We start from the raw sequence: 12714 nt of genomic DNA on the forward strand, positions 1-12714 counted from the left end.
TCGCCTCCCGATTTCTCCGCCCCGCCAACACGCTAGCAACCCCGGGAGTCAAGAGGGAACCTCGAGGGCGGGTGGGTCCCGGCTGGAAGTACCTCTGGTTTACAGTATTCCAAAGTGGCCCTAGAGCTAGTGAGAGCCAGTGAGCCCTCAGCGAGACTGCCACCGCAGGTTTCCATGCATTCCTGCCGGTCTGTCCGGGAGCTCAGACTTCAACTAGTCGCCCGGGCTCTGGGGGCTCTTGGCGAACGGAGCCAGCCCATCGGCGCCTCTGGCCTTCCGGCCCCGGTAACCTCGAGGCTGGGGTCGCCGCGCTTCTCACGCGAGCCCGAGCCCGGACTCAGTAACCCGGGGGAAAGAGGTCATCACTCGGCAGCCTGGCCCCGCCTGCCGGGCCCCTGTCAACTAGTAGCGAGGGGAGGCACTTGCAAGCACTTGCAAGTTCCAGTGCATGCAAAAATTAGGGTGAGGGGTCCCCGCGCCCGGGGATGGAGGCCTCCCAATACCGTGTCTTCGGGGTGTCCTGGGACTTCTCCTTCAAATTCCCACCTCAGCGGGGTTCTGTGCTGTCCATGGGGTACCTTGGAACTGGGGTCCCAGGTGTCCCCAGCCCTCACCCCTTTACGTGCTGGCACTAAGATGAGGAGTGCCCATAGTGGGTTCTTACCTGTCCCTCTGAGTTCCCCCAATCCTGTCTTCTCCCCCACTTACCATCCCCCTTTCCTTCCCTTTCCCTCCCTCCTTTCCCTCCATCCTAGAGCGACCACTCCCCCCCCCCAGCCCGCCCCTTCCTCTGTCCGAGCTCCAGAGGGCGTGGCCAAGCGTGCAAGCTGTTTTATAAAGGTCGAAGTGACTTCACCCTCATCCTGAAGGTGACAGGTCTAGCAGTCTTCCCTGATCTTCTTTGGGGTCCTGGCTTAAGAGACCACGCATCTCAGCTGAGTTCAGTACTCCTCACAGCCACAGGTGAGTGCTGGGAGCTTATGGCTTGCCCTTTCCCAACAAAAAGAAAATTTTGATGCCTCCAGGTTTTCCTAGGTGGCCACCGGTCTAGCACCTCAAAAAAGGAGGCTAAGAGGATCCTTGGTGACCAGGCTCTCCAGCTCCATAGTGGGAAAACTGGGAAAACTGAGGCCAGGGGGAAGGGCAGGCATTGCCCAAGGTCCCACAGCTGGTGCCAGAATTCTAGATATTAGATGGCCCCCCTCCAAGGACTCCAGGATTTAGTCTCCAGCTCCATTCCCACTGACTCCCTGAATGCCCTGGGGCTTCCCCATCAGGGTCACCTGGGAGGCTGGGATACGGACACAACTGTGGAAAGCTGGGATCATGTGCAGCCCTTTTGTCAGGCGGTGTGATGAGAGGGCTTCTTCATGGGTGGTCAGAGTGGATGGAGGGGAAGGTTGGGTTCTTACCAGCTGTACCTTGCCTTGTCTGTAAGCTACGCCTGGCTGTCTCTACCCTCCCAAGGCATGGCTTGTTAGAGCCAAGATGTGCTGCCCAGTACAAAAGATGCAGATCTGAATAGGAGTCCCGGGCACTGCCCCGGGCCTTCCCTATCTCATCGACTGCCTTCTCTGGCTTGTACTGGGCAGGGGCAATCAGTGTGAAAGACTGCTAGCTGTAGAGAGCTGGACTATCAGTCCCTGAAAACTCACCAATCACATCTCTCTTGGCCTCTTACCATCTCACTAAGGCTAGAGGTCCTTGGGGCACCTGTGAGCAGAAGGGAACACTGTGGCACACCAAGGCTCATCCCTCGTTCACTCAGAGTCAGGGCTTGAGTGTGCTTTGAGATCCAGCTCCTCCAGGGAGCCGCCCTAGAGAGATGGCTATACAGGTAAGGTCGCATCCAGACAATCTTCCCATCCTGGGTAGTTCTCCTGTGGGGAAACCTCACTAGTCAGACCGTGAGGTTCCGCAGGTCAGATGTGGGTTTTCTTTCTCTGGGATCCAGCTGGGCACCCTGAACCGGAGATCATATCCTACCCCCTCTCTCAGGTCATATAACCGGAGCCCAGAAAGACAAAATGACAAGTCCAAGGCCATGCCATGGAACCTGGAATACTCAGTCTCCTCATCTCCAGTCCAGGGCACCTGGCAGATACCCCAGTCAGAGGCCAAAATCTTGAGGAGAATCCTCCATGAATTTGCGCACCCTTTCTAGAACAAGCCTAGAGAGAAAGTATTATCTCCACCTCTGTTAAATCTAGATTGATTCCTAATGTCCCTTATTCCAGTCTAGCATTTTCTTGCAGCCCTTATCTGGTGGGGGCTTTCCATTTTATTCTCTGCTCTCTGGTGACTGGTAAGTGGGGGAGGCTGAGACTACTCATTTATCGAGAACTGAGCCCAACAAAAACCCTGGCCTGGACCTCTGTGACCAGCAACCTCAATGTAGCTTGTCTCCAACTGCTTTTAAACTATGAGTCAGTTGAACTCAGAGAGCTGAGGCTTAGTAGTGTGGCTTAGGCAGTGGTCTTCCAGTCCCTTCTCCCCTCCCAAGGTCTGGTCTGGCAGGATTCCCTAGACCCTGGGAGTGAGCAGTAAAAAAACTGAAGGTTCTGAAAAACAAAACAAAACAAAACAAAACAAAACAAAACAAAAACACCTTTTCATTGATTAATCTGGCCACTCTTCAAAGGGAGGTTTCTGTGACAGGAGCTGAAAACTTACCAGGGAATTTTCCATAAGAAGTCTGAGTCCTGGCTCTGTCGGTGAGTGCTGGGTGACTTTAATCAAGTCAATGACCCCTCTGGAGGTCAATTTCCCCAAATGTGAAATGAGGCAAAAGAAGCCCACGATCTCTAGCTCTCCTGATGGCAGTGTTTCCCCAAGTGTGGTGGGTAGTATTCAAGGGGGTTGGGGGTGACGTATGTTGATTATGCGCTTAATTAGGGGGAAAAATAAAACCTGTTCTTTCACGCAGGTGTCTGTATGTGGAATCATGCTCAGTGGGTAGATTTAAAGTTGATTTTAGCGGGGTGTTTGGGTGGCTCAGTCAGTTAAGCATCTGACTCTTGATGTCAACTTAGGTCTTGACCGCAGGGTCTTGATCTCACAGTCGTGAGTTTGAGCCCAGCGTTGGGCTCCACGCTGGGCATGGAGCCAACTAATAAAAATTGTTTTTCTTCAGTTGGTTTTAGAAAAGCACAAAATAGGGGCGCCTGGGTGGCTCAGTCGGTTAAGCGTCTGACTTCAGCTCAGGTCACGATCTCACGGTCCGTGAGTTCAAGTCCCGCGTCGGGCTCTGGGCTGATGGCTCAGAGCCTGGAGCCTGCTTCCGATTCTGTGTCTCCCTCTCTCTCTGCCCCTCCCCCGTTCATGCTCTGTCTCTCTCTGTCTCAAAAATAAATAAACGTTAAAAAAAAATTAAAAAAAAAAAAAGAAAAGCACAAAATAAATAACAGTACAGGTGCCATATGGGAATCACAGACTGATGTTTGGAAAACCCATTCAGCGGGTGGTGCAGCGGGATTCTGAAATTGGGCACTTGGGAGTGTGGATCCAACACTTCCTGACGGTGTGACCTTGTACAAGTTACTTACCATCTCTGAGCCTCACTGTGGTCCACCTTATAGGCGGTGGCCAGGACTGAATGAATGGCAGTGAAATTCTTGGCACACAGTGGCAGCTCAACAAACAGCTTCTCTCCTCTCCTCCTTTCCTTCATGTCCACTTGGCTGTTCTGGGTAGGAAGATTTCCCCTCTCTTTGACTAGCATGCTGACACTTTCGGACGCTGGTTCCTCACATCCCCCCTTCTGATATCTTCATCTTTTCTTCTCTCCCCACCTCTCAGCAGCCATCTTGAGATCTCTACACTGATGATGTTGTCTGTGTTTGGACTCTCTGTCCCCATCTCGGCCACAGAGCTTCTCCTGGCCTCCTTTGTCTTCTGCCTGGTGTTCTGGGTGGTCAGGGCCTGGCAGCCTCGGGTTCCCAAAGGCCTGAAGAGTCCACCAGGGCCCTGGGGCTGGCCTCTGCTCGGGCACGTGCTGACCTTGGGGAAGAACCCACATCTGGTGCTGGCAAGGCTGAGCCAGCGTTACGGGGACGTGCTGCAAATCCGCATCGGCTCCACACCCGTGCTGGTGCTCAGCGGCCTGGACACCATCCGGCAGGCCCTGGTGCGTCAGGGTGATGATTTCAAGGGGCGGCCCGATCTCTACAGCTTCAGTCTGATCTCTGAGGGCCAAAGCATGACCTTCAGCCCAGACTCTGGACCGGTGTGGGCTGCCCGCAGGCGCCTGGCCCAGAATGCCCTGAAGAGTTTCTCCATTGCTTCAGACCCGGCTTCCTCATCCTCCTGCTACCTGGAAGACCATGTGAGCAAGGAGGCTGAGTACCTCATTGGCAAGTTCCAGGAGCTGATGGCAAAGGTTGGGCACTTTGACCCCTACAGATATGTAGTGGTGTCAGTGGCCAATGTCATCTGCGCCATGTGTTTTGGCCGGCGCTATGACCATGATGACCAAGAGCTGCTTAGCTTAGTCAACCTGAGTAATGAGTTCGGGGATGGCGCTGCCTCTGGGAACCCTGTGGACTTCTTCCCCATCCTTCGATACCTACCTAACCCTGCCCTGGATTTCTTCAAGGACGTGAATGAGAAGTTCTCCATCTTCATGCATAAGATGGTCAAGGAACACTACAAAACTTTTGAGAAGGTACAGGCTGGGGAGAGGCGGGTGGATGGTGGGGAGCAGGTAGGGTTGGGGCCAGAAGGTCAGAGATAAATGGAGCAGTGGGGGGGGGGGTCTGGTAGGCTCTCAGGAACCTTCCTCCCTGGGGTTTTGAGGCCAGTGGTACAGTGGACTCCATCCTTGGTGGGGAATTAGAACTTTTCCTTGGCTAGCCTTTCTTTCCTTCTGTCAGACAGCAATATTTACTGAACAGCCAGTCTGTGCAGAACCCTAGGCCAGTTGTTCTGGGGACCAGGGAGAGTTAAAAAGTTGATCTCCTGGCCTCATGGGAGAGAGAAGGGTAAAGAGCATATCCAGAGGACACCTCTGTCTCAAGTGTCCCTTGAGTTGGGGCCACCAGTACTCTGGGCAGGAGGGAGCCTTGAAGAGGTGTGGGAAGCTGGGACGGCAGCCTAGGAGTACAGAAGTCACCTCTTGAACAAAGGTACTAGGGATGGTGAGGAACCAGGCCCAGATGGAGAGGTAGCTCTGGGTTTGGGATCTGGTTCATCTGTAGGCTTTCCCCACCCAGGGTCACATTCGGGATATCACAGACAGCCTGATTGAGCACTGTCAGGACAAGAGGCTGGACGAGAATGCCAATATCCAGCTGTCTGACGAGAAGATTGTTAATGTTGTCTTGGACCTCTTTGGAGCTGGTATGAGCTACCCCATTGTCCTTTCCTGTGCCCAACTGCCCTGACCTGCCAAGCACTTGATTTCTTTTCCCCTTTGTTTTTCCCTGGTCAGGATTTGACACAGTCACAACTGCCATCTCCTGGTGCCTCATGTACCTGGTGACGAGCCCCAAAGTACAGGAAAAGATCCAGAAGGAGCTGGGTAGGTGGTGGCTTCCTTTAACAAGACAGAGGGTCTTGCCTCTTCCAGGCAGCCCCTTCATCCATGGTCCTTTATGTTCTACAGACACAGTGATTGGGAGGGCGCGGCAGCCCCGGCTCTCTGACAGACTCCAGCTGCCCTACATGGAAGCATTCATCCTGGAGATCTTCCGACATACCTCCTTCATCCCTTTCACTATCCCCCATAGGTGAGGCCCCATGCATCCACTGCTCTCTGATCCTGGCCCTTCCTCCAGACCATGTACCTGGTCAGGGCTGGTGGAAAGGACATGTATGGGGGGCAGGGAGATCTCTTTGTAGCCCTGAGCCTGACTGAGCTTCCTTCCTCCCCAGTACCACAAAAGACACAAGTCTGAGTGGCTTTTACATCCCCAAGGAGCGTTGTGTCTTTGTGAACCAGTGGCAGATCAACCATGACCAGTAAGTTGAGAGGAGGCAGGGGAAACCCTACCCTGTCCCAAGCTGTCCCTGGGCCACTTGCCCATCTCCTACTCTTTGGGGCTGGGGTTCAACCCACTTGATGCTTCGGAGCCCCCAGGCTACCACTTCAGCTGCCTGTCTCTGATTACAGGAAGCTATGGGGTGACCCATCTGAGTTCCGACCAGAACGATTTCTCACTCCTGATGGCACCATCAACAAGGCACTGAGTGAGAAGGTGATTCTCTTTGGTTTGGGCAAGAGGAAGTGCATCGGTGAGACCATTGCCCGCTTGGAGGTCTTTCTCTTCCTGGCCATCCTGCTGCAGCAGGTGGAATTCAGTGTGCCACAGGGCACGAAGGTGGATATGACCCCTATTTATGGGCTGACCATGAAGCATGCCCGGTGTGAGCACTTCCAAGTGCGGATGCGCACTTAGGGGTCTGAGAGCCCTGCAGCTTAGACTCTATCTACCTGGCCTGTCTGGGCAGCCAGGCCAGGGGGCTGACCTGGGGTCTGGGTGGGGGGAGGGCGATCTAAACCTTGGCCTGAAACCCACAGATATTGGTCTGGCTGAGTTTTGCTGTCTGGGCTGCAGGCAAGCATGAAGGATCATGCCTGCCCCCCACCCTGGACTTGCTCCTTTGCATATTGACCACAGACAATGGACACAGCAGGGGCCAAAAAAGGAGCAGATGGAGCCTTCCAGAGTTGTGCTTGAGGCAGGAGGCTTGGTAGGGTTAGGAGGTCCTCAGGCCCCTGGAAACCTTGAGGGAATTCTCTAGAAGCCTCTAAACCCAGCGGCTGGCTGGCTTTCTGTGGGGACTGACTGGTTTGAGGAACATTTAGAGCAGGCCACATCAGGGCCTGTCTAATCTCTTTGACAATTGGGAGCTGCCAAGAGTGAAGGGAAGAGGCAGCTTAGGCACAGAGGTGGTCTCCCAGATTGAATAAGGCTGAGCAGTCTAACCACATGGGTTTGGGACACTGCGATGCCTTCTTCTGTTCTCCCTGCAGGCAGGAACAGGGCTGCATCCTGGCCTCACAAGGACCCTGTTCCTGTCCAGGAGGGGCTGGGGGCTTGTGCCTAAGAGGAGCAGAGAACAGAGGGAGTGCCCAGATTCAGGCACCTGAGTCAGGTCTCTATGCCCAATATTAAAATGCCTTTAAAAAATGTTTATATGCAAGAAGTTTTATATTTTAGCCTGCATTGTACTGGCATGCCTTCATTTATCATACGTAAGAGCTTAAGAACAATTTATTGAGTGCAATAGAGAACATTGTAACCCAAGTATCCAGAAATGTGCAAGAAATTTCTACCTAAGCTAAATAAAGATATTATTCAGAAGTCCTATGGTGGAAATGTTTTGAATCTGGAATGAAGCCATCACTCCTCTATATGCCCACTTTGAGCCCAGGCTCATGTTGGATTTTAGTGTGGGAGAAAGAAAAGGAAAAGGAGTCAGTGAAGAGGTGAAGCCATGGCTCTCAGGAAGCTTGCAATCCAGTTGGGGCACAAGACTCTATCCCTACACTGTCTTTCTCCTTCTCTAACTGATCACACGTTGATGAAGTACATTCTGTAGACCAGGCACTGGGGGTATAAAGCAAATAAAACATGGTCTCTGCCTTCAAAGTCCTCCCAAACTGGTTGGAAGAACAAACTTACAAACACATCATGTAATTCATTGTGATTACGCTCTATCAGACAGATCACCCAGGAAGGTGAGGCTCAGAGCTGGGGCTCATTGGGTGTGGAGAGGGGCTGCTGCACATCTTGGGGCTATCTATGCAGATCCCTCTTCAAAGAATGAGAGGCAATCTCACTTGGGTCTCATGGCATTAGATTCTCAAGTCCAACAGGGAAGACTCTAGTCACAGTGTGGGGGGAGAAGGAAGGTTCTCAGCTCAGAAGCTGTGGTCTGCTCCTCACTTAGTCATGCCCGGTTTAGGTCCTGCTGCCTTATTGGAACCCAAGGCTGGTCACAGTTGGAAAACGAGGCCTTTGGTCATTGGGCCCCACAAGCAGGCTGTGGCCCAGATTTCAACACTGAAAGTCCCTGTCCATTTGGGATGTCAGAGTAGTTAGTGGTACCCAGTATGGACAGAGGCTGGACCCACATAACCAGTAGCTGTTCTGACTGACAGACTGAGGGATAACACATCCTAGGATGTGACCTCCAGCCTAGCTTTTGTCCTCAAGCAACCAGCAGTTGCTATACAGGAGTAGATAGAGCCAATGTACCAAAAGCTTCAGGCTACTGCAAGGGACAAGCTGAAGTCAGCCGGAGCGAGCCTGCTTATGTAGGAAAATGAAGCATTTGGTGTCCAATCTTACTTGTATTGACTTATTTTTTTATTTTTATTTTTAACATTTTTATTAATTTTTGAGAGATAGCACGAGTGGGGGTTGGGGGCAGAGAGAGAAGGAGACACAGAATCCGAAGCAGGCTCCAGGCTCAGAGCTGTCAGCACAGAGTCTGATGTGGCCTTGAACCCCCGAACCTCACAGTTGGATGTTGGACGCTTAACCAGGACTGAGCCACCCTGGTGCCCCTTATTGACTTATTTTTTACTTAAAAAATAACTCGTATTGTATGCTATAACATAGATGAGCCTTGAAAACATCACATTAAGTAAAAGAAGCCAGACACAAAAGACCACATGTTGTATGATTCCATTTATATGAAATGTCTAGAACATGTAAATCTATAGGGACAGAAAGTAGGTTAGTGGTTGCTGGGGAGAGGGCGTGGGGGAGATGGAAGGTACAGGCATTTCTTTCAGGGGTGATGGAAATATTCTGGAAATAGATAGTGGTAAGAGTTGTATAATGTTGTGAATATACTAAAAACCACTGAATTGTGCAGTTTAAAATGATTAAAACAGTAAAAAAGAAAAAGTTTTCTGACTTTTGTTCTAAAAGAAAAGTGAGAGACATGGGGATAGCATATGAAAAACAATTTATGTAACTGTTCTCAGTAATCATATTGCTAATGGTAATATTAGTATTTCTTTTTGAGACGATAGTTTAATGGGGGGGGTAAAATAAATGAGTACTTAATAATGAAGATACCTAAATTCATCATCCTCATGCATTCTCACTCGTCACTCATTATTCATGTATCCTCAAGACTTAGGATTTTTGGTATGAAAAAAAGAAGGTAGAGATATAATATAGAAAATGTTAAGTATACATATACATATATATGTACATATACAAGTGACTCTTGAACAATGTGGGGGTTCTGGGTACTGACTCCCATGCAGTAAAAAATCTGTGTATAACTTTGACTTCCTCAAAATTTAACTACTGATAGTCTACTGTTGACCAGAAGCCTTATCCATAACATAAACTGTCAACGTATGTTATAGGTATTATATAGTGTATTTGTACAATGAAGTAAGCTACAGAATAGAAAATGTTATTAAGAAAATCATAAGGAGGAGAAATACAGTACTGTACTGTATTTATAAAAAACAAAACAAAACAAAACTATGTATAAGTGGACCCACACAGTTAAAACTCCTGTTGTTCAAGGGTCAACTGTGTGTGTGTGTGCGTGTGTGTGTGTGTGTGTGTGTGTATTTCTACGTGTTAGAATCAATGACCAACTCATAGCAATGAGCATCCCTGATGCTTAGATTACCATTCAGGTAATCTCCACTTCTTGGAGAAATGATGGTTACAGATTTGAGGCAGGAAATATAAAAAATGAGCCCGGAACAGCTGCTCATACCAGACAGCAAAAGCCATAAAGACTACCAAGAGTGGATCATTCTATTCAGGAGCCAACTGAAAAGGCTCCAGCAAGCCAAAGATAGGGCAATTTGAGTGTCAACAACAATAATGACCATTGATTAAAATCTATCAGATGTGTTTGAATCCACGAGTTCATAAGCATCTATGTATCTGTTTTTTAATTAGCTGGCTACCTTCGGAGGAACCAATTCAGTATTTTAACAAGAGAGAAACAAAGGCAAAATATTAAGTATTTATCCTACCTTTCCTATATGACCTATACCTACAGACAACCAAAAAGTAGATAAGAAGCGTCTCTTAAGTATTCCAATTGATAAATGAAAAAGAAATAATAGATGTCACTACTTTACAGCCACCAACAAATTAATGGATCTGGGCATTGCACCGAACAACTGCTAGCATCCTAAAAATGAAAGAAAACCAGAATATGTGCTTCCTGATGAAAGAACCCAACACTGCTAACTGTATTGCCAGAGGGATTGAACAAAAGTCTAATAACTTAGCTTTATCCAGCTTCCAGCTTGCAATTAATGTAGAAGATGAAGAAACATGCTAGACAGAAACATAAGTGTGCAATCAGTAAATTTCAGACCTTGGGATGCTACAGGTCTGAAAGCCTGGGGTATTCAACAGAAAATTTGTGAGGGAAAGAAAGAATTGGAGGGAAAACTTATAAATTAAAAGAGACTTCAAAGATGTATAGGGGTGTCTAGGTGGCTCAGTTGGTTAAAGGTTAAGTGTCCTACTCTGGATCTCAGCTCAGGTCTTGATCTCAGGGTCCTGAGTTCAAGTCCCATGTTGGCCTCCATGCCGCCTACTTAAAAAAATATAAGTGTATAGAATTTTAAGAAATTAACAGGGATGCTTGAGTGGCTCAGTCAGTTAAGTATCTGACTCTTGATTTTGGCTCAGGTCATGATCTCACAGTTTGGGAGTTCGAGCCCTGTGTTTGGCTCTGTGCTGGCAGTGTGGAGCCTGCTTGGAATTCTCTCTCTCTCTCTCTCTCTCTCTCTGCCCCTCACCTCTCTCTCAAAATAAATGAATAAACTTAAAAAAATACAATAGGATCTGTTAGTTCCATTTATGGGTATTTGTTTGAAGAAAACAAAACCCCTAACTCAAAATATACATTCCCATGTTTGTTGTAGCGTTACTTAATAAGGGCCAAGATATGGAAGCAACCTAAGTGTCCATTGACAGATAAATGGATAAAGAAGGTGTGTGTGTGTGTGTGTGTGTGTGTGTGTGTGTGTGTGTGTGTGTGTGTGTAAAGAGAGAGAGAGAGAATAGAAGAAAATGAATGAAATCTTGCCATTTGTAATGACATGGATGGACCTTGAGGGCACTATGCTAAGTGAAATAAGTTAGACAATGAAAGACAAGTACTGCAATGTTTCACTTATAAGCAGAATCTAAAAAACAAAACAAGGAAACAAACAAAACAAAATCCAGACTCCTCTGTTCTCTCCAGAGAGAACAGAGTAGTGGTTGCCAGACAGGAAAGGGGTTAGGGGTATGACATGGTGAAGGAGAATGTAATCAATAACATTGCATTGACTTTGTATGGTGGCAGAAGGTAACTAAACATTGTGGTGACCAGTTTGTAATGTATACAAATGTTGAAATACTGTCTTTTACACATGAAACTAATAGAATATTGCATGTCAGTTATACTCCAATTAAAAGAAAAGAAATAATCATACATTGCTGTGGAAATGCAAAATGATGTTGCCACTTTGGGAAGTAGTTCCTAAAAAGGTTAAACACAGAGTCACCATATAATCTAGCAATTGTATTTTTAGGTGCATACCCAAGAGAATTAAAACATATATCTACACAAAAACTTGCATATGGATGTTCATAACAGTGTTATTAATAAAAGCTAAAAAAACCTGGAAATAATTCAAATATTCATCACCTGGGGAGTGGATAAATAAAATGTGGTATATCCATGCAACGGAATATTATTCTGCCATAAAAAGGATTGTATCAGAAGCATTTATACATGCTGTAGCATGGATGAGCCTTGAAAACATTAAGTCAAAGAAGCCAGACCACATATTACATACATGCCACATATTATATGATTTAATTTATGTGAAATGTCCAGAATAGGAAAATCCATGGAGAAAGAAGGCAGATCAGTGGTTGCCAGGGGCTGAGGGGTGGGAGGAATGGGGTGTGACTGCCAATGGGTACAGGATTCTTTTCTCATGGTTTGTAAGATCGAGTCCCACATCGGGCTCTGCACTGACAGAGTGGAGCCTGCTTGGGATTCTCTCTCTCCTTCTCTCTGCCCCTCCCCTGCTCATGCTCTGTCTCTCAAAATAAATAAATAAATAAACACTAAAAATTTTTTTAAAAAAGGAAAAGAAAATAATTATCGACAGGGATTTAGTAATGCCATCTTCTTAATTGGTTTCTATTGTTTTTAATGTTTATTTATTTATTTTGAGAGAGCGAGGGATGGGGGGGCAGAGAGAGGGAATCCCAAGTAGGCTCCTCACCCACCGCAGAGGCTGACTTGGGCTAGGTCTCATGACCTCAAGGAGATCACGACCTGAAATCATGACCTGAGCTGACATCAAGAGTTGGACACTTAACCAGCTGAGCCACCCTGGCACCCTTCTGGCTATTTTGTAGTTCCCTTGTGTTTTTCTTCCTCTGTTTCTGCCTTCCTTTGTGAATCAATGATTTTCCACAGTGGTATGCATTGATTTCCTTCTCTTCATTTTCTGTGAATCTTACTGTAGGTTTTCGATTTGTGGTTACCATGAGGCTTACATAAAACATCTTGTAACAGTCTATTTTATGTGGATAACAATTTACTATTTTTTTAGCGCTTTTTCTAAATTTATTTTTTGAGAGAGAGAATGAGGGGGAGAGAGAGAGAATAATTGGGGGAGGAGCAGAGAGAGATGGGGACAGAGGATACAAAGTGGGCTCTTGCACTGACAGACTGACAGCAGCAAGTCCGACATGGGGATCAAACTCA

General features: G+C 47.6%; 1 protein-coding gene across 4 annotated transcripts; it reads left to right on the top strand.

Moving 5' to 3' along the window:
• Window positions 1–829: 829 nt before the first annotated feature.
• Window positions 830–7304, top strand: CYP1A1 (cytochrome P450 family 1 subfamily A member 1). Of its 4 annotated transcripts, none has more exons than XM_053888845.1 (8): window positions 835–963; window positions 3579–3689; window positions 3799–4663; window positions 5211–5337; window positions 5429–5518; window positions 5603–5726; window positions 5872–5958; window positions 6110–7304. In XM_053888845.1, the coding sequence occupies exons 3-8, from the start codon at window positions 3824–3826 to the stop codon at window positions 6393–6395; spliced, it is 1554 nt and encodes a 517-aa protein (XP_053744820.1). In that variant the 5' UTR covers window positions 835–963; window positions 3579–3689; window positions 3799–3823; the 3' UTR covers window positions 6396–7304. The 4 variants fall into 4 exon arrangements, with proteins under 4 accessions (XP_053744818.1, XP_053744819.1, XP_053744820.1 ...); XM_053888846.1 differs by having other exon boundaries at window positions 3802–4663; XM_053888843.1 differs by lacking the exon at window positions 3579–3689 and having other exon boundaries at window positions 830–963.
• The last annotated feature ends 5410 nt before the right edge of the window (window positions 7305–12714 follow it).

This window comes from Panthera pardus, unplaced genomic scaffold (assembly GCF_024362965.1).
Source record: "Panthera pardus isolate Hobbes unplaced genomic scaffold, ASM2436296v1 HiC_scaffold_24, whole genome shotgun sequence".
Taxonomy (NCBI): Eukaryota; Metazoa; Chordata; class Mammalia; order Carnivora; family Felidae; genus Panthera; species Panthera pardus.

Excerpts from the sequence above, each read along its gene's own strand:
- CYP1A1 (XM_053888843.1), top strand. The coding sequence starts at position 3,824 with ATGATGTTGTCTGTGTTTGGACTCTCTGTCCCCATCTCGGCCACAGAG. Across the intron at positions 4,664-5,210 it reads ACTACAAAACTTTTGAGAAG|GGTCACATTCGGGATATCAC; the intron begins GTACAGGCTGGG and ends TTCCCCACCCAG. Across the intron at positions 5,959-6,109 it reads TGGCAGATCAACCATGACCA|GAAGCTATGGGGTGACCCAT; the intron begins GTAAGTTGAGAG and ends CTCTGATTACAG.